This window comes from Poecilia reticulata, linkage group LG4, assembly GCF_000633615.1.
Source record: "Poecilia reticulata strain Guanapo linkage group LG4, Guppy_female_1.0+MT, whole genome shotgun sequence".
Taxonomy (NCBI): domain Eukaryota; kingdom Metazoa; phylum Chordata; class Actinopteri; order Cyprinodontiformes; family Poeciliidae; genus Poecilia; species Poecilia reticulata.
The window spans coordinates 27,307,079-27,332,960 of NC_024334.1; the positions used below are offsets into that span (position 1 = coordinate 27,307,079).

At 37.0% G+C, this 25,882-nt stretch overlaps 2 protein-coding genes across 9 annotated transcripts in view; one reads left to right on the forward strand and one right to left on the reverse strand.

Moving 5' to 3' along the window:
* ttll7 (tubulin tyrosine ligase-like family, member 7) overlaps window positions 1-8,316 on the reverse strand; it is an 86,934-nt gene extending 78,618 nt beyond the window's left edge. For 4 of the 6 annotated variants that reach the window (XR_533603.2, XM_008408047.2, XM_008408050.2 and 1 more), the window contains exons 1-3: window positions 8,054-8,315; window positions 795-1,183; window positions 327-458 (exon numbers count right to left, since the gene is read on the reverse strand). Coding sequence is in view for 5 of the 6 variants with exons in the window: in XM_008408047.2 (XP_008406269.1) it covers window positions 327-458; window positions 795-819 (157 nt within the window). In the remaining variant the exon portion in view is untranslated. Of the gene's footprint in view, window positions 1-326; window positions 459-794; window positions 1,184-7,228; window positions 7,618-8,053 lie in introns of those variants that run through there. The other 2 variants (XM_008408043.2, XM_008408045.2) reach the window with 2 other exon arrangements.
* Window positions 8,317-9,848: 1,532 nt separating this feature from the next.
* Window positions 9,849-25,828, forward strand: prkacba (protein kinase, cAMP-dependent, catalytic, beta a). 3 transcript variants are annotated; one of them, XM_008408041.2, is made up of 11 exons: window positions 9,849-10,233; window positions 13,532-13,540; window positions 16,121-16,182; window positions 16,420-16,548; window positions 18,711-18,809; window positions 19,487-19,569; window positions 19,686-19,812; window positions 19,929-20,024; window positions 21,529-21,651; window positions 22,650-22,814; window positions 22,902-25,828. In XM_008408041.2, the coding sequence occupies exons 1-11, from the start codon at window positions 10,188-10,190 to the stop codon at window positions 23,025-23,027; spliced, it is 1,065 nt and encodes a 354-aa protein (XP_008406263.1). In that variant the 5' UTR covers window positions 9,849-10,187; the 3' UTR covers window positions 23,028-25,828. The 3 variants fall into 3 exon arrangements, with proteins under 3 accessions (XP_008406263.1, XP_008406264.1, XP_008406262.1); XM_008408042.2 differs by lacking the exon at window positions 13,532-13,540 and having other exon boundaries at window positions 9,851-10,233; XM_008408040.2 differs by lacking the exons at window positions 9,849-10,233; window positions 13,532-13,540 and adding an exon at window positions 11,903-12,519.
* The last annotated feature ends 54 nt before the right edge of the window (window positions 25,829-25,882 follow it).

Below are 25,882 nucleotides of genomic sequence, written 5' to 3' on the forward strand. Positions count from 1 at the left end.
TTCCTGCAGGGGATTTAGAGAGTTTTGTTTATGGGGGAAGAATGTAAGTGGATTATTCATCTTGCGTGGTGTAGTTCCATACATCATAATCCTTAAATTATTACAGTTTCAGTGTGTGTGNAATGCTAATCATATCATTGATATAATATGAGCTTCAAGTTTTGAATTGAATCACTGAAATAAATTAACATTTCACTAATATTCTAATTTATTGAGATGCACCTGTAGTTAGATTCCCCACTGGCATGTTTCTTTTTTTTAATTTCCCATACTTGTGTAGTCATTATGACACCAAGGAAGTCTGAACTTCTTTTGAGGTAGAATACCTATTTCGTATTTGGTGCCAGAGACATTGGCGGTTATTCTGCTCTTCTTCTTTTTGCTGTGTGCCTTCCTCTTCCCACTGCTCCGGTAGGGACCCACAGATCGGACATTCATGGGGGACGCTCCTTGATCCTCTGGAGGAGATAACACACAGCATAACTAGATACAAGCACAGCTTGTGCTCCACAACAGAGAGGGAAGCAGAACTCTAATGTATTTTTCTTGTTCCTGCAGGGGATTTAGAGAGTTTTGTTTATGGGGGAAGAATGTAAGTGGATTATTCATCTTGCGTGGTGTAGTTCCATACATCATAATCCTTAAATTATTACAGTTTCAGTGTGTGTGTGCGTTAGTGTGGATGTGTGTGTGGAGGTAGACTTAAGTATGTCACACTGCATGCACAAATTCAGCGTGAGCAACTAATACACTGACCCTGTCAGTCCTGAGAGGAATGACCCTCTCTTACTCACCTCCATCAATAGGAAGGGAGGGCATCTCAGGGRCTAAAAGAGAGAAGGGGTAAACCAAGCTTTTTGCCAGTCTTGGTGGGCGGACCTCACAAGGTGCTCACAGCACCCCCTCCAAGGGCTCTCTCACACTCGCAGTAGTTACTCTTGTCCGTCCCCGGCTGCGTGGACGATGTGGTTCAGAACAGCCCGATGGATCATCTGAGAATCTCCTTGGCCTGCTTCAGCGGCATAAGCAGAAGAGTCTGAGTGGGAAGGGGATTCGGCATGGGTAGCAGCGGTGGGAAAGGGCACAGAGGGGAGTAGGATTCCTCAGGGGTCTGCACGGCTTGACTTATTTACAACTGCCAGGGCGGAAAGGGAGGGAAGGGGAGGACAAGGGGGCAGAGAGCCTGCGAAGGAGATGAAAAAACATTGTTTATAGGTGCAAAGTTTAGAGTGATCTAACCAATCAAAGACCAGCAACACGAAGCTCAGAAATTCCACAAAACAATACTGAAAATTCAATTATTCAGTACTGTGTCRGCTGGAATCATCCTGATTTCATGGAATCATGGTGAAAATATTAATGGACTACTCAAGCAAGCTGTTTTGAGCATCACATTGTTTCGAGTGCCTGCTAGGTTTAATCGTGTGGCTACAAGGTCACTTGAATCAAACAGATGGTATCTTCACAGTGGCTTATTGAGATGTTACCTCAAGGAAATTRGCATCAGTCAGCCGCCCAACTCGGCGATTGTCCTCAAAACCTTTTTGGAATGAAATCTGATATTGTTGTCTTGCTATGTCTGAATTACCAGTATTGCTGATTTGARCAGTAAAAGGACTCAGTGACAAGAATTTTTTTGGGGGGGGGGGTTTCAGTTTCAGGTCATGTTTTTGGGGGGTTGTTTTTCTAGAACTGCACCACGTTGAACTAGCTCTGTTACTATCATGTTCTGTTTCTTCATTTTCGACAACACCAGGTGTTTMCTAATTGCTGCTTCTGCAGGATTTCTCCAACATGCATGACASAATCAAAGCAACACACATCAAAAACCTACCCGGATATGTTTTTGAAGAGGAAATAACATTATAACATGGTACAAAGCTTGAAAATAATACATAATACCTCATTTAAACACCACTTTAAAGGTTTTCTGCAAAAACAATCTCTGGTCAAACATTACTTTTCAATAATTTTTCAATTTAACAAACTCCAAACAAAGTGGCATACAGCTCTAAATAAAAAGTTTCAAAAAGGTTAAAGTTATGCTTTTAGTTTTTATGCAACGAAAAAAGTTACTAGGGCTTTTCTATGCACATTTGTTTGCAAGTATTCATGCCCCTAGATTTTTTAAATTTCTTTACACTTTGTCATTGAACAACCAATGACAACCAATGACAATGGACACTACTTTGTATTGAGAAATATCAATACATTTTACTATAATTCCATTACAAGTAGTGAATAATTGTAAATTTTTAAAACAAGAAATAGTTTTATAAAGTCTTTTAATATTCCAAAACAATAACGCAAATATATCWGCACTGCTTTTTCTCATAATAAGACACAATGTAAGAGGCATGAATAGTTTWGTATTGTAATATATTGTCATTGCATGGTTAAGGCCTCTGCGTTGACTTCCTAATATCGTAAACTACCATAAAAGTCTGCAAACTGCAGACTCTTTCTATCCCTTATCACAGTCAGTTTAGTGACAAGCTAGTTACATTTATTCCTGGAAACTGACATTTCAATGTGACTTAATAAAGAAAAAAAGTAATAAGTCAACCGCATTTTATTTCAGTACTCTAAAATACTTTAAGTATACTTATACAAGTAATGGTGGCAAATTTATAGAGTCGTTTTTCCAAGTCATTATTTCTGTTTATCTCATATGGATGCAACACATTGGCAAGCAATGCAAGTAACGACAAGCCATGTAGTCCCAAGAGACCAATTCTTTTTCCATGGGTCACAAGCCAACCACACAAAAACATGTGTGGTAAAAACTTTCCATTAATCATTATAACTACCTGCCCTTGTMCACAAATTGGTAAATGTCTCTTTGACGCTCAAATGGCAAATGAGTAAGATACTATATAAGCTGTAGGACAATTTAACTTTAAACATGAACAAAGAATGCAAAAATAGTCTGGAAATGTGTATGGAAGTGGTAAATGAAATACAACAATGACTATAAAACAACTTAACTCACAAATAACATGCAATGTCCTATTGTGTCTCTTTGAATTTCATAAAGAGATCAACAGTAGCCTCTAGTGGTGGGAGTACACTAAATAGTGTGTTTTCCACCAAACAATGTTCACAGTCCGCACATCCACTTTTCCTCGCTACAGGATCAGTGAGCTTAAAACGATGTGCTCACGAGACAGCTTACAAAGCAACTGCATCGATTCTATCAACAGTCTCTAGACAAATTAGAGTGAGAAAACAATCTAATTGTATTGCTTGATCATTCAGTAGTCCTCACTGTCAGCCTCTTGGTCTGCCTGTGGTAAGCACAGGACATTGATCCGGACTAGAATGAGATCAGCGGAGAGAGGGGGGGGAGAGAGCAACAACAAAGAGTCAGTGTGATAAAGAGAGGCTGGCTGTACTGCTGACAATCTACCCCCCCTCCCCCTCCCCTCCCGCATCTCCCAGTGTTGTAATGTAAAAGYTCTCTGTGAAGGATGCAGGGAACGCTGCCTACATAAGACCTCTGTCTCTATACAAAGCTGAAAATGGCATTTTGATATGGTTATTTTTGATTATTACAAAAAGAGTCAAAAACTTTGTTGTTTCATATTCTCACCTTTAAAAGGGTGTAAAACTTTATTGAGCTCTAAATCATGTTATGATATTAGTCCCTCATCAAAAACATACCTGGAACATTGCTTTGATTCTTTCAAGCAAGTCTGAGGAATCCTTTAATCTCCCATGGCAACCATTCGGGAGCGCCTAAACGCTTGCTCTCACAAAGCGCCGCCTATTTCCACAAACTTTCTCCTTGAAGCTGTAGGCTTCAGCCAAGCTTCCACCTCACAGAGTAAYCCTACCCTGCAACTCTCCACTCCGCTCCTCCAGACTAGCGGCAAGAGCAATTASCAAACACCTGGAAAACTGCAAGTCTGCTGAGCTCATAATACAAAATACTTTTCAGTTCAACGCTCCTAGAACGGTTGTAAATGGCATAATGGAGGAGCACAATATCACAATCATGAAGGCAGAAAGAGAAGGASTTTMTTAAGGAGACAGAGACCCAATTTTAGGTTATGTTTTAAACATACGATATTTTTATAACTGAARGTAAGTACTGAAAGTTCAGGCACTTTAATAGACAAAAAAAATAAAAAGAAGTGATTGTAGTTCAGAATTTGTTGAACTACAATCAGAATCAACCAGATWATGAAAACATGCCCTAATTAACATTTCTACACTASTGAACTACGCTGAAGGATGTTTGTTATGCATTTTCTGTTTGTTGGATTTCATTATACAGCTTGTACTTATTAGTGGTTGAAAAAAGAAATGAAAAAAAAAATTGAAGTAAATCACAATTTCAACCTCACTGACTCCACATTACTGCAAAATCATCCATCTTTTCTTTTCCTTTGCCCACATAAGCTTTATCGGCGTCAGAGACCCASTAATGCAATACAAATATTTGACCAAGAGAGGGAGCCAAAAGGCCGTCATAGTAAAGTCAAGCGTGCTTAGCTCAATGCAGTGYGCTCCTGCCACACAGCACACAGAAAGGCTTCTTTGTGAAGAGTCAGCTCTTTGTGTTGCTTTTCTCCACCCCTTTTTGTTCTTCTGGCTTTAAAAGAACAACAAATGCTGGTTTGTTTGCAAGCAAGCTGCAATAAAATGTTCAGACAAATATTCATCACCAATTGTTACTATTTATTGTCCCATTCTATAGAAATTTAACATTATAAATATTCACTGAAACTAAACAATAGATTAAATATATTCGCACGGGCATCATTGAAATATGAGGAAAAAGCAAAAGAGCACTTCCGATTGAATTWWTTTTTTTTTACTGAAKGGCAAATTCGCAAGATATCTTGAACGGTTGTGCAAAAATTGCATCAAAGCAAAGAAAATTGTAACTGCGTGCTCTTTCTGCATGRCAACTTGTGTCACACCTATTACAMATGTCATCTTAACAAAAGCTGTCCCTCTCCGAGGGGCCTTGTTTTATCTCCTTGCTGTGTTACATCTTGAAAGCGGTCATCAGACCCACAATCAAAAGGCTAAAGGAAACATTGCACTGGCTCATTTTGCGCTGAATGTGCAGGATGTATAAATACAGGATCCTCTCTGTCTGAACTGTATGCCCAGCTGTATACACAAGTCTTTAGGGCTAGTGTATGCAACATACAAATGCAATTTATATGTTGCACTAATACAAATTTAAGATGTATTAATGCAACCTCTTTAAGATGTAACTATAAGAAAAAACTCACTCTGTGTATAGATATACATAACAAAAAAAAAAAACATTTTAGTCACAGAAGCAACATAAACCCCATTACCTAGATACTTGATACATTAGGTGTCATGGAGAGTGATGTCAGGTTACACCATAAATAAATAAATAAATAAATAAATAAATAAATAAATAAATAAATAAATAAATAAATAAATAAATAATTATATGAATAAAAGTAGGATCAGTAGAAAGAGAGTTGTTTAGAATTGATTGTGGACCTAAAATTACCTGTAAACAGTAACCATCTCTGGTTTTGTTGCTCCTTCCACCTAAGAGGAGGACCGAGTGTGGGAGCTATCAACCCACAGGGTACTGAAATACACTATCACACCACGCACTGTTTCGTCTGAAGTGATGCTTTTAACTTTTCATAGTTTTAAAAACATTGAGAAGTCAGCCATTTTCTTACAAATCAGATGAGCATTTCCATTAGCTACAATCAGTCAATATTCATATATCTAAGCTTACAGCTCAAGCAAAGAGGGATGCAGCAGGACGCAAATAGGAAAGATGCTGCACAATACATGCTAGAAAACAGTGGTAGATATTTTACTGAAAATTGTAACACCATGAGAATGTAGCACACATTTTAATAGATTGTAATAAAGCTTAATTTGGGGTCATTTTTTAGAACATCAGGATGGCTATATGGGATGGAAAAATGGATTAATGGTAGTTTGTAAAAACTGATGGAAGTGAGGACTAACAATGAGAGGGTAAATAGTGTGAGCCAAAGACAGGAAGTAAAACTAAGRCATAGGAAACGGRTCAGAATAAAGCATAAACTTAAGACTTTAGTTTTATCTGGCTGTAGCACACTGTCTGCTAAGCACACTGAAAAAAGAATGCATTCTCAGAATATAGCAGAATAATGAGAAATTCAGCTATTTTGAACATTTTCATTTGTGAAAAACACAAACTCAAGACAAATCACTCRTCACTCATTTTAAGGTAACAKTGATGRTGTTAAAAGCAGATAGCCTGRCAAATATCAGCTTGTTACACTTTATAGAGTACTATAGACAGCAAAATGGTATAATAAACTGTGCARCAAGCACAAGAAATTAAATGTTATTTAGTGAGTAATTGTACATTTTTGCTGAAGTTGATTAATCAAATCAAATGACAACAAATATATTTTATAGAACAAAACTGTTTCTCAATATTTTTGACTGATCATCACTGCAATATCAATTCAATTCAGCATCACTACAAACAATCACAAAGCAGCGCTTTGGTGCAATATTGTGTGTTACACAGAGGYTCAAGTGTCATTACATTACACTATGCTTCATAATAATATTTCATAAAACTGAGGTAAGTTTTCACTGTCTTTTATTCCCACATCTAAGTCAGATCTTCATGACCTAGATCAGAAAGTTGTGCCTCATTAGAGGGAGACTCTGATGAGGCACAATAAAGAAAGTACTGAGAAAAATGTGGTTTAATCAAAGTCAATATTGTCATCTCAGTATTCAATATTAATATATTGAACACTGAGAATTTTAGGAAATGTAATGTTTCCTAAAATTGTGCAGCCTAGAAAATATATTATAATGATGTGTAGTAATACTCACTGTATTAATCAGAGGTAAGAATAGTTGCTTTTCTTGTAAATAAACGCRAGAATATTGTGTTATACATATTTATTTTAAAGGTATTGCTTCAAACCAGAAGCAATACCATTTCTTCCTGGATAACACTGAAGGAAAGATAACTAAACAAAATACCTCCTTATATTTAAGGAGCCTAAATATAAGATAGAAAAACACAAACATTAACTATGAAGGAATTACCTCAAATATTAGAATCTATCCAATAATAATATGACCTTAGACCACCCTTAAGCTAACACCATTGTTAATAATCTGAGATCAATAAGTATTCTGACTCCAAGATATGCATGAAAGGGGGGGGGAAAAAACAAGATTTTACATTTTCTATTCATCTTACGGTGTGTTGCTGCGAGAAGGCCAGAAATGATGATGCCATCCAGAAATCCTCTTATATAATCCATCTGCTCTGTCAGGGCTGGCCATCCACAGGGTGCTCTGCCAGCATGTGGTGTGTAGAGTGAAAACTATACTACAAGCAGGACTAAATAAATCAAATCTCCAACCACCAGATCTCGTATGTAATTAGCCAGGCTCTGGGCGCTTATTGCCTTGCTSAACATAAGCAAAAAAGGCTTATGAGTTAAAGGCAGATTTATTAAGTGGGCTTATGCTGCAAAGACCAGTGGGGGGATCTGTACTGTATCATGCCTGTCTCAGCAAGAAGTCAATATGGTATCTTCCAGAACACTGGAAGGATTGCAGGCCATCCCCCCTTCTTTAGATGTCTTGCTCTTTTTTTCTTTTTTTTTKKWWTWAWYCMARSMMMAMMWKRAAWYYTTTWAWYYKGSMWKSMARGSCYTWAMSRWKGGGGGCTTTTCTTGAGCTCACAAATAAAATCTCCAACAACCGAAGCAGGTGTAATACTGCTATAAATGAGCTGCTAGCAGTGGYTTGCTAACGACAGGATGCTAGCTAGTTGCATAGGTCAGGTGGAAGAAAAGCAAACAGGGAAGCAGATCTGGCATCCTGTTAACCTCCAGTGTACAACAGCTTAATGTTGGCGAATGACAACAAACTACGGTGTTTTAATTCAAATGCTTCTACAACATTTAAGCAGCATTTCCTCCCAAATGGGTCACCGTATAATAATTATAAATGACACCGGGCTSCTCTACAGTTAGCTTAGCAACGTCTGCTCAAATGAAACAACAGTTAACGTTACCGTATGTCTTATTCCAGTGCAGCTCTTGTCCTCGTCCCACTCCGATTACACAGCTGCCATTTAGAGACACCGAGGCCTCCTTGGTGAATGCATCTACTTCCAACCGTGTTTCCAGGACTATTCAGTGCTCGTGGTGTCTAACACCGTTAYAGCTAATAAATGACGTTGACTGAAACATTATAGAATAAAATCAGTGTATTGTRGTCCTGTTGTCTGCTGTGAGTGCTGGAGCGAGTCCCCGGGCGGAACCAATAGCGCTTTGCAAGAGGGGGGGCGGGGGGAGTTCGTGGATGAACTGCTGAAGTTTGCGTTCGCAGTATGGCAAAATCAGACACTTACCGCACTGTGGTCCTCTTGGGTTAAATTGGCACGTTAGAGTAAAATAAATAACTATTTAAAAGAAAAGGAGACACTTGCCTGCTTCTTAAGGATTCAGTTTAACGTCAAGTCGGCCTGCAGCTCCTCCTTCACCATTTGCTGACACAAACAGCTGCCTAGCAACGGTGTCGCTGGCCATGGTGCTAAAAACATCCAGTCCCGCTAATGGGCGCGTCTCCTTCAGAGTTTATCAAGGTGTCATTTAGCTCACTAAAATGTGTGTTAACTCTCACCTTTGTGTTGTTTCTGAAATCTTCGACAGTTAGATTGTGGTTTCTTGTGTGGAGCTGCTAAATTTCTGAACTAGCTGTAATACTCATTGTAGATTCTATCTCTACTATTGACCCATAATGTTTCTCTACTCAAAACATCTGCGGAGTAATTTTTGTCAGTTTGTTTTAACTTACCTTTGTTTTGAAATATATATTTTTATGAGGTACGTGACATGTTCATAGAAGATTATTAGGAGGTATTAGTGGAAGAATTAAAAAAAAAAACCTTTAACAGTTCAAAAAGCGAATTGCTTGTTTTAATTAAAGATTAAGATAATAAAAAACATACAACAGTCTAAAGTGGTCCCTTATGATTCCAGAAGTATTATTTACACACACTATGGAACATTTACATAAACATTTAAATTGCACAAGACAAAGCAATTCAGAGTAGATTAAATATAAATGCAATTGGGTTGTTGTAACCAGTAGAAAGATTTTACACTAATACTAGCAGCAAGCTTAATGACTATTAATTTCAATTCAATGACTTAATGACATCTTTCTTTTTTGTTAAATACAAAAAATAAATTTGATGTAGCACCACATACAAGATTAAAATGGCAACTGTACTTTGATCAGCCAGTTTACATTAAATATGTCTGCTTCCTAAACAGGAAAGTTGGACAGAGCTAGCCATCTTTACATATTTTTTGGATATCTTATTGTAAACAGGAAACTGAGAAAACAAGTGCTTTCCAACTTATTTTTAGTAATGATTAGTAATTTAGTAACAGTGGTACTGTTATGTAAATATGACCTTAAATTCACTTGGCACTCACAATATAATGTGTGACTGCTAATATATTGGCAGATTGTAGGAGAAAATGGAGATGGCACTGCACGCTGTGTAGTTTTTACTATACACCAATAATATTTTATAATGAAAGGAAGATTTTTATTTGATTGGAGATTATATTTGCAAAAATGACCAACTTGTATATTATATATTATTATATTATATTATAATCATCACATATACTATAACACTTTTCCAATTTTCACGACAATTACTCACATCAGAAAACAGAACCGTGTCACAACTTGTAGTATTGGATAGAAACATGGAGTCATTTGTTTGAACTCTTCACACTCCAGACTAAATGTAACACTCAATCTCTATGCGTGTTTTTTCCCCAGTGGTCAGTGAAGGCAGCATTCCACCTATCAAGCGCATCCATGGGTATTCCCATATGAAGTGAACGCAGCGCAGGACGACAGGAGGCAGAGGTGAAAAGTCTGGATCATGTTGTCATTCCAGCAGAGGCATACATGAACGACGAAAAGGACACGATACATAAACATCATCAAGTAGGCCAGCCGAGCACGACCAGGTTCTGTTCATAAGAAGAGCACGTTGATGGTGTTTGTAACCAGCCAGTGTGAGCAAGCTGAAATTTGTTATCGAGCTAACGAAGGAGCCTGTTAGCTAACGGCCACCATCATCGCTCCTAGCCAGCTGTGGATCGCCCTGTCTTCCTACGATGGGAAACGCAGCAACTGCCAAGAAAGGAAATGAGCAGGAAAGCGGTGAGCACACGGAAGTCATCCCGTTTGCTCTCAGCCATTGCCATTTAACGTTTGCTGTATCATCATTTGCGAGCTTGCTTTCAAAATGCAGTGAGTAGCATCCTTTAGCAGTTGTACAGCACTGGAGCAGACAGTACAGTAACATGGGCTGCACAGGAGAACCATCTTTGGTAGGACAGTTCTGCAACGCGAGTTCGCAGGGTTCGTAACAACGTGGGGTTGCTGATGCTTTCAGTTGGAAACTGTTAACAAATGCTAAAAGCAGCTAGTATTTGAATATTTGTCAGCGCGTTCGTCATCAGGCTCGCTGTGGGGTTTTCAAAGAAGAGCACCCGATTGATTAAATAAATAGATAGTTTTTTTGTTGTTTTTTTTTTTTATGTTGTGTTTAAGATGAGCCTGCAAGACGCTCTGTTTAACTTTGGGCTCACATCACGTGCCTGAAAGCAAGATAACATCACCAAACAAGCTGCAGGAGGTGGCCTGGAGTCAGCTGAAACCCACCACCATTAGAGTTTATGTGTTTGGTTTGACTAATCCTTTTTACAGTTGGTACTTTCACATGTTTATTTAACAAGATCTGTCATATCTAAATATTCACAAATGTTACTTGCCGTTAATTTGAATAGCAAGGAAACTGAGGTTCTTACTGTGCTATTAACCCAATAAGAAGTGTATTCTGCTACCTATAATCTGTGAAAAACAGCTGTAATAGGGCGATATTGGGGTGAAATGTTAGCATAACATTTTGTGGCATTTGTTGCAATAATTCTAAAAGTGAATTATTGAATTATTGCAAAGCCAAAAGTCTATGATAAAGATTTATCATAGACTTTTGGCTTAAAATGTCTAAATAAAACAGATGCATAGAGTAACTGTGCTGCCAAACATTGCACTGTAATTGCATCCAGTCACATTTTGCAGACATTAGTGTACATAGTATTTGTTCTCTCATGGAATCAACAGTGGTTCCAATAGCAAAAGTAGCAATACCAATCATGTTGTCAAGTTTTGGAGAATTGCAAAGGTCATCAGGTTGATTTTTTTTTCTCACATAATGATTAATTCTTATCATACCAATTCTTGTTCCACAATAATTATTTCCAGTGTAATAGGATTTAGAACAACCTTAAAGTGTTAGACTATGTTTTCAGTAAAACGAAAACCAGCTGATTTCATATGTGTGGAATACTTTTTCCATCAGATGCAAAAGTAAATTCAAATGATCTTGACATCATGAGAGTTTTACAAATAAATTTATTTGTCATGACATGAAACAATTTTTTTTTTTTTGAAAATTTGCAAACATATCTAATAAAACTCATCCATAGATTCCTTGGAGGACGCCGTCATGGGTATGTTGTTGTGAGCAGCCAGCCTAATCCACCCAACTGTGTCATAGCAGTGGCCTGTCTGCAGAGCCCTGATCTTGACCTGCTTCCTGATTGGCATTAGTTTGCGCTGTCTAACAAACCTGTGACTCGGGCCACCTGCGGTTTCTGCAGAGGAGGGCTGGAGCTGAAACAAGATTCAACGGAAAGCACAAGCAAACGCGATGCCATAACTTAGATTTCCATGTTTATTCTAAACATTCAATCTGTTATTTTGACATGTAAAAACTAATTAAGCAAAATATATATATATATATTTTTTGACTATTCTTGATTTTTTTTATTATTATTCTTATTATTGCTGAGGTTAATAGTTAGAAAACTGAAGATCTGCAGTATGAAACATATCCACCAGAGAGCACACTATCCTGAACGCTATGCCTCTTTCTGCTACTTTGTGGGTGTAACAGGTTTCTTATCAGCAGTCTTGACTTGCCATGGTTGCACTATGTTTTTGATATGACATTTGAAGTCAGGCCTTCCAGGCTCTGTTTAAATTTTCCCCGTCAAAAAACACTCCGACATAACAATTTGCCTGTAAGATGTTGCAAAGTGCTTTCAAACAGCACAGTGACGACGCTGGACATGTATTTGGCCACTGTAGCAGAGGACGTGAACAGGAAGCTCAACTTTATGTGGTTAACCAGCCATTGCAGAGCACTTGACTGCATACAGGAAGTTAGTATCACTGGTGTTAAGCCTGCAAACGGTTTCTTCGCCTGAGAGCTTTTCATACTCGCACATCGAGATATTTGCCTTAAAATGGCACAGGGAAAGGATCACTCCTTTGCCAGTCGCTTAATCAACAAATATCTTAAGARTGGACAAGAAAACAAGGGACAGGAGAGTGAGGTGCCTCTGATCTCTGAGTTCACCGTCATGTGGGATAAGTTGAGTAAGTGCAGTGGATTTCTTTTTCTCTAATCTTCAGCTCTGAGCAGGGTGGGTTGTTGTTTCTTCAGAAAACTGATAGAAACTCAGATATTTTCCCTTGTAACATCTTTTCCATCAAGCCAATGGCTTGGGCTCTTAAACATAACAGTTTATGTATTGTGCTCAAGAGTTTTTTTTTTCATGTTTGTGTTATCAGATTTCAAAACTAAATTTAAGCCTTAAATTCAACTTTTATAGGGCGTTTTTTCAGTATGTTCCCCAAATAGTTTCCCTTTTCTGTTATTTTTTTCACATTCACATCGTCACTTTTTACCTACCAGAACATTAACACAGTTATTTTAAGCATAACGCTTTGTATTGCAGGCTGTTTCTGGCGCTTTAGTCATGTAATATAATCTGACATCTTAATATCTGTGTCTTGTCTGTTTTGTGCACTGTTTAGTTTGAAATGTGCTTTTTTCATTGGCTTTCACAATCGGTGTTGTCTTTTTTTTGTCTTTGTGAAAAATAAAACTGACCTATATTGTCAGTGCAGACAAAATATATATATATATATATATATACTACTGAGTAAAAGTCTAAAATAAATACATTTAAATGTAGCTTAAGAAGAGTTGCACAATAACAAGAAGAGTGAGGAAATCTCAATATTTTTATTGCAGTTTAACTATATTATTTGATTTCCTAACACCGTGCAGCCCTACTTAAAAATAAAAGGATTTGGAAAACCTAATTATTCCTGCACGGTAGCAGGAATACCTTAATTCTTTATCTTTTTGATGTAAACTGGAATTTCTATTAGTAGTCAACAAACAGAAGTAAAGCGCTTAATTTGGTTACATACCTGCACAGTGACACGGATGCCTTACATTGTCTCCAGTGTTCGTTTTTTCTACATGTGGTTCTGAAATGTTGTTGTTTTCAGCTCTTCATAAACTGTTCTTCCTCTCTTTTCTTCTCCATCATTTCCATCCATATGGGTGAATGTTCCTGCAATCCCTGGCGAACTGTAGAGACTTTTGGTACGCTCATTGTTCCATGAGGCATCCCAAGTCACAGAGAGGATATTTATCTTGCAAAAACAAATGCAAAAACTAGTTATATTTTATATAAATGAAATTGATGAACAAACAGCCAATCCAATATTAAAATTTACAATTTGTCAAATTTTTTTTTTTTGAAAAACTCTTATTACATAGTAAAAGTTCGTAATCTGTCAGTGAATTTCATTTCAGTAGGTGAGCTTAACCAAATGTTAAACATTTTAAGCTATTTTAATTGATTATTCATGTGATGACATTATTTGATTACACAGTTGAACATAAAATTGAGATCACCTTAATTTTGCTCATGGTGCTTAGTAAATTTTGTTGTTTCATATGGTCTAAAAACAATTGTAAAAAAAAAAAAGGGTTTGGGTCACAGAAACTGATGCATAAGTGAGGATAATCTTATAATTCCTTCATTTTTTTGTTGGATTCAGATCTGCTGCCTTACCAGAAGAGTTGCATTTAAAAGGACAAAACACGCTTAGATGGTTAATCGTTTTTGTGACCAAAAAGACACTTTCTTCTTGTATGCAATTTATAGAAAAGTGCAGTAGGCTCCTATAGGCTGACTGGTAGTGTACAGCAACAGGTTGGGGAGGGGCAGATAAAGCTCCAGTAGCTCTTTCTGTCCCATCTCATTGGGTTCTTTAAGCCATAGAAACAGTTTAGGCCAAACTGACTCTGAAGCCATATGTTTTTAAAATTTGAGTACATATAACCACATACAAATAGAATTCCTATCTAATTTTCTAAAAAACACAGTGTGAAAATGTTTAAAATATGTGCACACAAATTGATAAAACTCTCCCCTTATAATTCATTGCAGTAAATAATTCTTTACCCCCTTACAGATTTTTTCTTTGTTGTTGCACAGATATATTTCAGATCATCAACGAAATATTAATGTCAGGCAAATATATCCTGAGAAATTACACAGTTTTCAAATGAGGATTTTATTTATAGAGGAGTAAAAGCAAAACTAAACTGACCTGACCCAATTAGAATTTTGGTTAGTTGGACCAAATTTGTGAGCAAACACTTCCGTCTGGCATTTGTGATAAGTGGAGATGATTCTTTTGAATCGCTGCGGGTGAATTTTGACCCTCTCTTTTGCAAAATAGCTTTAATTCAGCTGCACTGGAATGTTTTTGCACATGAACAGTATTTACTGCCAGGTCACAGCGACTCCGTTGGGTTTAATTCCAGACTTTGACTAGACAACTCTGTTTGAACGAGTCAAGGGTGGTCTTCAGATGGACTAGTCCTGCTGCGTAGTCCAAGTACAGCTGAGATTAAAGTTACACATTGTTCTCTGGACATACTCCATTTATTGTTAAATCATGAACACTGATTGTAAGCGTTCATGATTCAACAAGGACTTAATGCGCTAAACGTTCTTCTGGTTTCTCCTGTAACCTCCTGAATGAGCTTTCCAATTGGTTTTGGAGTAATTTTGGAAGAGCAGGCGGCACTCCTAAGAAGGTTCATCAGGTTTTCCATATATTCTCCTTATGTTGGAAATTACGCTTTCCTTGAGGTGCTGCTGTCCAAAAGCTGAGAAGTGAAAGATGTCTGCTCATCTGCTGTCATCTGGCACTGTGTGTTGCTTTTCAAGGGCTTGTAGCTTACTTCATGTGGTCTGCCAGGTTCTAAGTAATTTCTTGATTTAACATGTCAAGCAGTCATCAGTCAAGTGTGACTAGTGAGACCGAATAAAATAATATGGGTAATCACTGTCAGTTTGTGATTTAACATTTAGAGACAGACAATGCGTTTTAATATTAACCTATCCAGTTTAATTTCCTATAAATAAAACCATAATTTTAAAACTGTTTTTGGTTTTTGCTCAGGTTACCTGTGGTTGATATTAAAAGTTGTTGGATGATCTGAAATATTCAAGTGTGACAAAACATAAAAACGGAAGCCGTTATATATAACACATTCTAAATATAATTAAAAAAATGTCACCTCTATGATGCTTTTAATTTAAAAACAGATTAATTTTTGCAAATATAGGATGTGCTTAGCCTTTTCTTTTCATGATCAATGGGAAGAATGTAATGACTAAGTAAAATCCAAACCATAACACCAGAGATTTTTCACAGCTTTCAATGACTCTGTGACTTTGGACACCTCATGTCAGCCGTGACTTTGACAGTGCACTGTCCTCACCATGCCTGCTCTGTGTTCTCAGTTACATGTATGTTGTACCTCTTGTTTTTTTGTCTGCCGACTACGTTATTGTCTCTTTCCTTTACCGCAACCACTCTTGAAAGAGATGCAGAACAGCTTGTCTCGAATTTGGCCAGCCCTGTAAAGTTCACGGAGCTCTTTGCATCACTTTGTGATTTAAACTTTCCTGCTAAGGCGTGTGGTTTTGACTTGGAATACTTTTTTTTTTACTGACATTTGCCTGACCTCAGAATGCTTTTGTTCCCCTGAAGGTGTAAACTGCCTTTTTTAATTCCCTGAATGTAAAATTAGACTTTATGTTGGTATGTCCTGAAATTTGAATTGCTTTAATTTAAAACAATTTTTCTTGTTTATTTTTAGTGAAAGAGTTCTTAGCAAAAGCCAAAGAAGATTTTTTAAGAAAATGGGAGTGTCCCGCTCAGGTAAAGTCCTTTTTCATTATTTAAATTTCATTTGTTTGTTTATGATTTTTGAAAAAAATGCACATGCAGTTTTTGATATACAAGTGTCTTCCTTTAGTTAAAAATATCTGGAATGTTAACTCATTGGGTATTTCTACAACTTTTTGCAAAGAGCAGCCACTTTCACTGCAAATGTTTCCATCCTTCTTGAGCTATATCAACTGACTTCCTTGTTTTTATTACAACGTATTTTAACAGTGTACAACAACCCTGGATGAGTTTGAAAGGTTCAAGACTCTGGGCACTGGCTCATTTGGACGTGTGATGCTTGTGAGGCATAAAGGAACAAACCAGTTCTACGCCATGAAGATCTTGGACAAGCAAAAAGTAAGTGCACATTGTTAAAATATGTCCATCACAACACCCTTAAACCGTATTAACTACTGCTGCCGTAAAGGCTTGCTTGTATGAAGAAGAAAAAAATTCAGCAGAAATTCTTCATGTAAATGCAGGCGCTGTGTATCTGATGAAAGGAAATGGAGTGCTTCCTTTTATGTGCTGCTAGTACATTATCACTGAAAACCCCTTCGTATGAGAGTTTCGGTCTTTAAATACTGATGTGGAAGTGGTACAGACAGGCATTGTTGCTCTTCTAGCGCTGCTCTGTTCCCCTGAATGTGGCTGTTGATTTAAGAGGTTAACCTGTCTCACTTTAAATTTCACTTCAACAAAACAGCTTAAAATTTTTCTTCTACACAGTATGGCCTTGGCCTCTTTTTCCTCATTAACTAGTCCTGCCTAATACAAAAAGTGTTTAAACTATATTTTATTAGACAAACTGACATGTAGCTTTAGATAGTTTTTACCTGATGTGTCACAGTTTAATAGTATATTTTGCTCCTAGCTTGCATTGGTGATTCAGAACCTTTTGTCTTCCAAGCCCTTGTTGTTGTTGTGCTACGACAAATTCTGCATCCCCCTCTGTAAATACGCCGACTTGCTAGCTGTACGACCTTCTTTTAGCTTTTGACTCTAGTTTGTACATAATGTCTGAGTTCAGATGGTGATCTGCCCATTCATCTCATTATGAAATGTGAACGCATTTCCTTGAAAAAATATTCATACACCTTGGCATTTTACACATAAAAGTATGACAAGTGTGAGATGCCCATGGCATTATTCAGCCCCTAAGAGTGGAAACTTTGTAAAATCACCTATAAGTGCAATTTCGTCTGCAAGTCTTTTGGTGAGGTCTCTAGGCTACATTTTGTTTTTCAGTTTATATATTAGCTCATATTTAGACTCATATTTAGCTAAAAAGAAGCTGGGAACAGCCGTCGTCAAGTATTGCCACATATTCTCTGTTGGATTTATTTCTGACTTTTGACTGAGCAATTCTAACACATTCATATGTTTTGATTGTAATTAAAACATTGTCGTTCTAGCTACATGTCCAGGGTCTTTGCCTCGCCGCACAATCAGTATTTGTCTCTATCCACTGTCCAGTTAACTTAAGAGGATTTTTGCACAGCTTGATGCTACCACCAGCACGTTTCACATGGGGGGTGGTGTGTTCAGTATGGTTTGCAGTTATGGTTTTTTTGCCACACAAAGTGCTTTGCATGTCGACCAAAAATTGAAACTTTGGTCTCATCTGACTCGAGCAGCTTCTTCCTCATGTTTGCAGTGGTACCTGCATGGCAAACTTTTTCTGCTCTCGTGTATTTGTGCAATCCATTAGCACTAGTTGTCCTGTCTGCACATTCTCACACCTGAGCACTGGTGCTCTGCAGCTTCTCCAGAGTGACCATGGGCCTCTTGTGTCTTGCAGATGCATTTTCACATTGCTCAATTTAGGTAGACATCTATATCTTAATACTTAGTTTTGTAGGTTGCGTCATTCTCCTTTAGATTTTCAGATCACAAAGATGTGGTGTTTTAAAGCTTTTATTAACTTTGAATTATAACCTGACCATGCTTTAAATTTCTTCACAACTTTATCCCTGACCTGTTTACTGTGTTCTTTGGTTTTTCCTCATGCTGCTTGTTCACTAGTATGAGAAAAACCCAAAATTACATAACTCAAAGTTAGACATTGTCTACTAGTATTATTTGACTTCTTTAGGCTTTGGGAGTTCATTTAGGATCAAAATTTTACATGATTCCTCTATTTCACCAGAGAGGAGGGATACAAATACATACCACTCTTTAAATATTTTTTTAAAAATAAACCTGATACAACATATTTTCTACTTGTCAAATTCCACAAAAACATTTATAAAAGGCACAAAAACTTGTCTAGACATCTGTTCATCATATAGTGTGCTGTTATTTTGCATATATATGTTGACAGTCTCTTTATCATGAAGGTTTTGCACCATTTCTGAGCTCTCTAGCTTACACGTTTGTTAATTATTAGTATCGTTTGGTGGTAACTTTGCTGCTGTCCCACCGTCTGTGTGCTGACGTACAACTTTGAACAATATCTGACAGACCAGTAAACAACTAAGGAAAACATTCTGATCTAATTTGTTTCCTTATGTTTTCAGGTGGTGAAGTTGAAGCAGATAGAACACACACTAAATGAGAAAAGAATACTACAGGCCGTCTCCTTCCCGTTCCTCGTCAGATTGGAATACGCTTTCAAGGTACTGATGGATCCAAACCCTTCTGCAGGGTTTTCTGTCTCATTTTGAAAACTTTCTCTCAGTTTATTTCTCCGAATGTCATTGTCAACTATTTAAAATTTAAACCCTGTCCTGAAAATCAGCTCTTACGAGGTGATATACACTTTTACATAATTTCAAAGAAATAAAGTGATTTCGGTGAAACGAGCTGTCTGAAGTCAGACATTTATTAGCAAAGGCAAACGTTGTAATGTGATTCAGTTTCTCATTCGGCTTTAGGATGACATTACCCAGGTGGTTTTGTGATACAAAAAAGAAACATTACTTCTTCTGCTTTACATTTACAGCTGGTTCATGCTGGTGATCAGTTGCTCTCAACAGTCCCACAAATCCAACCTGTCCTGTTTTACTGGATTGGAAAGATTGTGTTTCTGTTATTTTCTTACTTTTGCGACTGCGAGTTGCTGCCGTACTTGTTGATAGCAGAAAATGCAGCCGCTAAAGTGTTTTTGGTGTATGTTTACCGTCATTACTAGGAAGAAAGTCTGGGGCATGTGTCTGAGTTGGAGTTTGATTATTAATTTTTAGCAGTAAAAATCATGTCTAAAACTACATCATTGTTTATATAAGGATGTCCCTTAATTTGAAAAGTAAATGTTATTATATGGGAATTAACTTTATTTGAATATACATCTCAGGACAACTCAAACCTCTACATGGTGATGGAATATGTGCCCGGTGGAGAAATGTTCTCACACCTCAGACGCACAGGAAGGTTCAGGTATAATGCACATTTTTGGGGGGTTGTTTTTTGATTTATTCATCAGTCTATTTACCCATTTCTCTCAGAAGAGACATGCCTTACTCTTTGTCTAAATCTTTGTTTCCCTCTTTCAGTGAACATCATGCAAGATTTTATGCAGCTCAGATCGTGCTCACTTTTGAGTACCTTCACTCCTTAGACCTCATCTACAGAGACCTAAAGCCTGAAAACCTGCTCATAGATCAACATGGATACATCCAGGTAACCAGTCCATCTCAGCTTTATTGTTGGAAAAAAAAAGTTACGAGAGCAGGAAAAAAAAACAAACTGAAAACCGATTGACATATCTTCACATGGCTGTGTCATCTTTTTCCCAGGTCACAGACTTTGGCTTTGCCAAACGGGTAAAAGGCAGAACTTGGACATTGTGTGGAACTCCTGAGTACCTGGCTCCAGAGATCATCCTCAGCAAGGTGAACCCCTCAGCAAGGGTTTCAAAGCAATAGATCTTCAAATTTGTTTGTTAGATTAATCCAATTGATCAGGTAACGCTAAACTATGTAAGTACAAAGGTAAGGAGATGATTTGAAAAATTGACAATTTCCAACACATGTAGCTTAAGATTAGATTGTTTTGAGCACTCATTGGTGAAAAAGCATCACATTTTTACTACTTTCTATCTTGTGTTGCTACCTACCTATACCTATATTCACTTTTATTCAAACTGTATTTTATGTAGTTGCTGGAAGTAAAAACTGAAGAATGGTTTACCCGCTTTTCTAAAACTGCAGACTGTTTCCTTTTTAAATATATACGTCTGACCTCAATTTAGCAGAAGTCCAGCTAGTAGATGCTTTATCTTTCTTAGCATGCTATACAAAACTGAGTGAAAGACGAAAAAAGAGCAAGAAAGTGTCAAATGGAACAATTCTGTTTCTACATGTTGATCTTTTCAATCCACTATTCATTAATGAAGGCAACTGAACTCGTGGTTAACCCAGTGTTTCATCCACACAAAACAAACTACTTAGGTAAGAATCAATGCTAATTGATGACTGAGATTTACAAATATGATAAGAGGCTAAAGATTTATATAGAGAGTTTCTGAAAGTGGCTTTAAAGTTTTCTAGCCTGGTAGGTTTTGTTTGTTTTATTTCTGGGTATAAAAAAAAACATAAACAAACTCTTGATTATCATAAATTGTATTAGTGCTGACAGGTTTTTTGGTGAAAGGTATTGTTCAAAAAGCATTTGGCTACATTTTGTTCACCAAATCATGAGGAGATTTACTCATCATCTAACATGAGTTACTATTCACCAAGGACTAATACTGTATGTTAAGAGAGCAAAATGCTGCATGATGTGGATAAATATTGGGATTTGAAAAAGCGGTGTCTAATAATATAGTTTAGTTGGATTATTGTAAAGTTTGCTTTGACATAACGTCAAATTTATGTCTGATATATTTCTGTTTGTGTTAAGTGGGATTAAAAGCAAGCTGGCAATGATTTGTGAGGTCAGATGAATCTTTTTTTTTTTTTTTTTCAAACAGCAAATTGACTTTGAAGGCTTGAGTGACTTGTCTGGGTGAGAATTTATTTCTCTTGACTCAGACACAAGACTGGAAGTCAGAAGCCTTTGATGCAAGCAGGAATTGAAGCTGACTGCTGTGCTGACATGGTGCATTATCACCAGGGTTATACCAAGTGACTCTAGGTGTTTTAATGGCTGCACAGCAACTGCAAACAAAGCATCCACATTCAGGTTATAATACTTTGCGGCCCACAAACTGAAAGGACACGAATAAGCTGAGATCTCGTTTCAACCTTTAGAGTCCAATAAAATACTGATGGATTCTTTGAGTATAATAATAAAAAAAAAAAACACATTTTTTGTAGACCTAGTATTTAGCTTTCCCAAATTTAAGCTAAAAAGTAAAAATTGTGATTCTTTTTTTTTTATTTCTTTTTTTTTTAGGGCTACAACAAAGCTGTTGACTGGTGGGCACTGGGAGTTCTTATCTATGAGATGGCTGCTGGCTACCCTCCGTTTTTTGCTGACCAGCCAATACAGATCTATGAAAAGATTGTGTCTGGCAAGGTAAGAGAAGATTTTCAAGTTTGAATATTTCAAGCACTTTCTCTTGTATGGGTCTTCTATTGGATGCTTTTTTTCCTCATAATATACGAGATATATCTTTAAAATAATAAATGTGAAAGTTATTAATTAAAATGTGATTTTTTTTTAATAAGCTGAGAGCATATTTTATTCAGTTCTGTGTTACTTTATAGTCCTATAAAGCATGAATATGTTTGATCCGTCTTACTCATCGAAGCCAGGGGGCGGGGCTAACATTGCTGTAGACAAGGTGATTGGCCTGAGGTTGAACTACTGTTCAGGTTAACCAATCAGACATAATTTATGATGCATCATAGTGACATTGGTGGACAATAACGTTTTAACAATACTTTTAATAATATGAATAAACCCTGCTGTGAAACAAGTTTCTATCCCTTTACATATTTCTGATGTTTTTGGTTATGTTCTCACAATTAAATGTTTCAGGTGATCAATGATGTTTTAATACAAGACAAAGAAGTCTGGATAAATAGAAAAATCTGTTGCTGATTTCTTTTCATTAAGGGTATAAAGCTATGCAAACCAAGAAGTGGCCTAGTCAAAGTTCACACTTAAATTCAACTGATATATGGCATGACCACAATTTCAGCACAGCACTGTTGAAGACTGTTAAAGCAGTTGTTGCTGCCACTGGTTGGCAACAACCAGTCATAGGTTTGGATAATTCAGATCGCTTGTTTTCCTAATAAATTAAATCATTCAGTCATGATCATTTGAAAACTGTTTTTTTTTTCTGTTTTTATTCTGGTTAACTTTGGCAACTGTAAAATCTGTTTGTTGATCTGAAACATGTCAGAGTAACCCCCCAAAAAACTGAACTTGAATAAGGAGTAAATATTTATTGAATGTTTGGTATTTTGTTGGATTCTAGCCTTTCTGGCCCTTGGTAGGAGGGGGGCTCATCTCATTTTATATGATTTATCACTGTTGTTCAGAAGGCGCTGCTTCCTTCCTTGTAGGTACGATTTCCCTCTCACTTTAGCTCCGACCTGAAGGACCTGCTGAGGAACCTGCTCCAGGTAGATCTTACGAAGCGATTTGGCAACCTGAAGAACGGCGTAAATGACATAAAAAACCATAAGTGGTTCTCCACAACAGACTGGATAGCCATCTACGAGCGAAAGGTATTCGTTTTCTGCAAGAGCTTGTCTGCTTTTTTTAATCCATGCCGAGAGATTTTGTCTACATATTAAGCGTTCGTACTTTTCCAGATTGAAGCTCCCTTCTTGCCGAAGTGCAGAGGGCCTGGAGACACGAGCAACTTCGACGACTACGAAGAGGAGGACATTCGCGTCTCACAAACAGAAAAGTGTGCGAAAGAGTTTGCTGACTTTTAGCCAGGACCCCATCAGGTTTCCACGGCTTTGGGATATTTGCACTCTGGTGAGAGTTATAAGGTGGAACTGAGGCCATCCTGTGCTCCTAACAATTGCCTCGTTCCTTCATTCCACACGGCTGAAATGAGGTCGTTTTTTTGCCATGCCCCCTGGTGCTGCTGGCACCGATCTACACACAGGCAAATTATGCAGACACCTTCACGTGCTGCAATGAAGTACTAGACCACATTCTCATTGTTTTTGTTTTTTTAACTTTTAGTTTCGACTCTCTCTCCTTGTTTAAATTTGAATGTGAAAAGCAACATGCAAAATGAATTAGTCCCTTTTCAATGAGGTACGAGAAGTGGTAGTATTACCTGTTGTTGCACAAGGTGTTGAAGAGTTTTATTTATTTATTTTTTTATCTTTTTTTTTTTTTTTTATCTGTTATCTGTTACGAACCCCAGCGTGTTTTTAAGGAAGGGGCCTGGTTGAGTTTCGATTAATTTAAACAGCATTTTTATTATTCTGGTGTCCTCAAGACCTGGAAGCTTGTGTTTGCATGTAGACCTTGAAAGGTGAGACATCCTTTTCCTTTTTTTTTTTTAAAGCATGACCAAATTGTTAAAAAAAGGAAAAACTGATGCATTCTCTCGCTTTCAGTTCTTGAGGAAAGGAATTACTACTTACAAGCGGTATCAGGAAGCAGAAACATGTAAGCGCTGTGTCAGCTGAAAAGTTGTAGCATGATTTATCCATATCCAATCACAGGACATTTCCTTTTTACCTCAGTCTTTTGATGGAAAGAAATTCTATATTTTCTAGGTACAAGTATATTTCACAAGAAGTGAATCTGAAGATATTTGCGTTTTGTCTCTGCACACCGTTCGTTTGTTTGTGGTATATTTAAAAGTCTGTCCAGAAATGCACTAGCATGGCATTTTCCAATCGCTGAAAGGTCAGTTTGTTACATTATCTGAAGGATACAAAGCAGTGGTGCTCACATGGGGTGACCGTTGTCCCCTTTGGGTCTTGTTTTGWGTTTAACTGCTTAACTGCTGTGTCTGAGCGGAGCACTCAGCCTAGATTATGATGTTTTCTTTTCCTTTTTCTTTTTTACTTTTGCATGTGTATGGTTGTGCAGCAGCGTTACTGAAAGCTAATAGTAGTATCCCCACTTTTTTTTTCCTTTTGTAGCCTTGGAATTGTGTCACAGCATGAAGCGTGAAAGCAGGTGATATTTTGGTCTATGTAACGCAAATGCCATAATCAGTGCTGCATAATCACGTAGCAGCAATAACAGAACACAGAACTATCATGAAGTATTGATTTAGCTTGGTCACAGCTAGACTGGTCCATCTTCGGCCTGCAGTTATAACTTGTAGTCTTTACACTGTTTCCTAACTGAATTAATCAAGATTGACCTATTCTGCTTTGCGACGCTTAGTGGCAACTGATTGAAATTGCTAACGGATAGAAATGTTACATTTTTAAAGGGAATAAGGTAAAAAAAAAAAAAAAACTTTTTTTCAATTATGCCACTTCTTAAGATTATTTTTTGTTTGTTTTATTTCAATGAGACAAATATAACTTCTATGAGGGATTCTTCTGACTCATTGCATATTGTGCTGCTAAAATGTAGTCCCTGACTCCACATTCTTTTCTCCAGCATGACAAAATATTGCATCTATAAAAATCTATATTTCAGATGCTGAGTACCTACATAGGTGGTATGCCTTTGATGTTTTTTTTTTCTTTCAGATAGCAGATATATTTTTGATTTTGGAAAGCCTGTAGTCCTTTAAAGAGGCGTTTCTCTCTCCCTGTCAGCCACAGAGAAGTCTAAACTTCAATTTATAAGATACTGGACTCCACTGGGCTGAGGAAGAATCAAAAATGCGCTGTTGAAAGTCTTTCCAAAACTGACACCTGAGTCTTTACATATGAGGGAATAAAAAGCTATTTTGTTCAATTTAAACATTCTTAAACAACCAAATTCAAAAACAGGATTTAAGTAATTATTTGTTTTAATCATTTTGTCTGAGCACATGTGCATTTTATGCGATTTAATTTATGAAGGCACAACTGCTACTTATGCATTTTATTTATACATAGAAGTCTAACAAAATAACATTTAATTTTCCATAGGTCTCAGTATGTGTATGGAGACCTAAAATGTTAAGCGTTGCAAACACCAAAATTGTTTTTTTTATTTTTTTATTTGCTACATCTATATTTGATGCATATTGACACCTCTAATGCCTACTGAAATGTATCTTTTTTTTCTTTTGTATTTATTCGAAATTATATATTTTTGTCCAGTTTGAAGGGTGAACAGATGGTATGCCTATAAACAATTTCCAATGTTTTTGAATTTGATGAATCTCACCTGGCCCACAAGCATGTCTCTGTCCAACTGCCTGTGTGTAAATCCTCTCAGAAACAAATGTGTAGGCAATTGCCAGCTCTTCTTCTGTATCATCTGTTCCACCCTCCCTCATGTGTGTGATGTTTGTCGAAATTTGATATTTGATGTGAAACGACGGCACCTTTCCCTGAGCCACTTCACACTCCTCCTGACTGAAGGAAATCAGTTCTATGAGTTCTTGTAGCTAGTCACACGTGCCAGTATGGGAATCAATAATCTGAAATGTGTCTGTAATTTAGTTTGTGGATATTTTTGCACATCATTTAGAAAGCTGACACATTATTTTTCCCAATCATATTTACTTGTGTTTGCAAGCGAAGTACACTTTGCTGTAGCAGATTTTATGTAACAAAGAGGATATGTCATTATAATAAATTCTTTTTATTGAAATCAACAATTTGTGTGTTTCTGTGAGGAAGGCTTGTTGTTAAACCCGTTAAACTGCCAT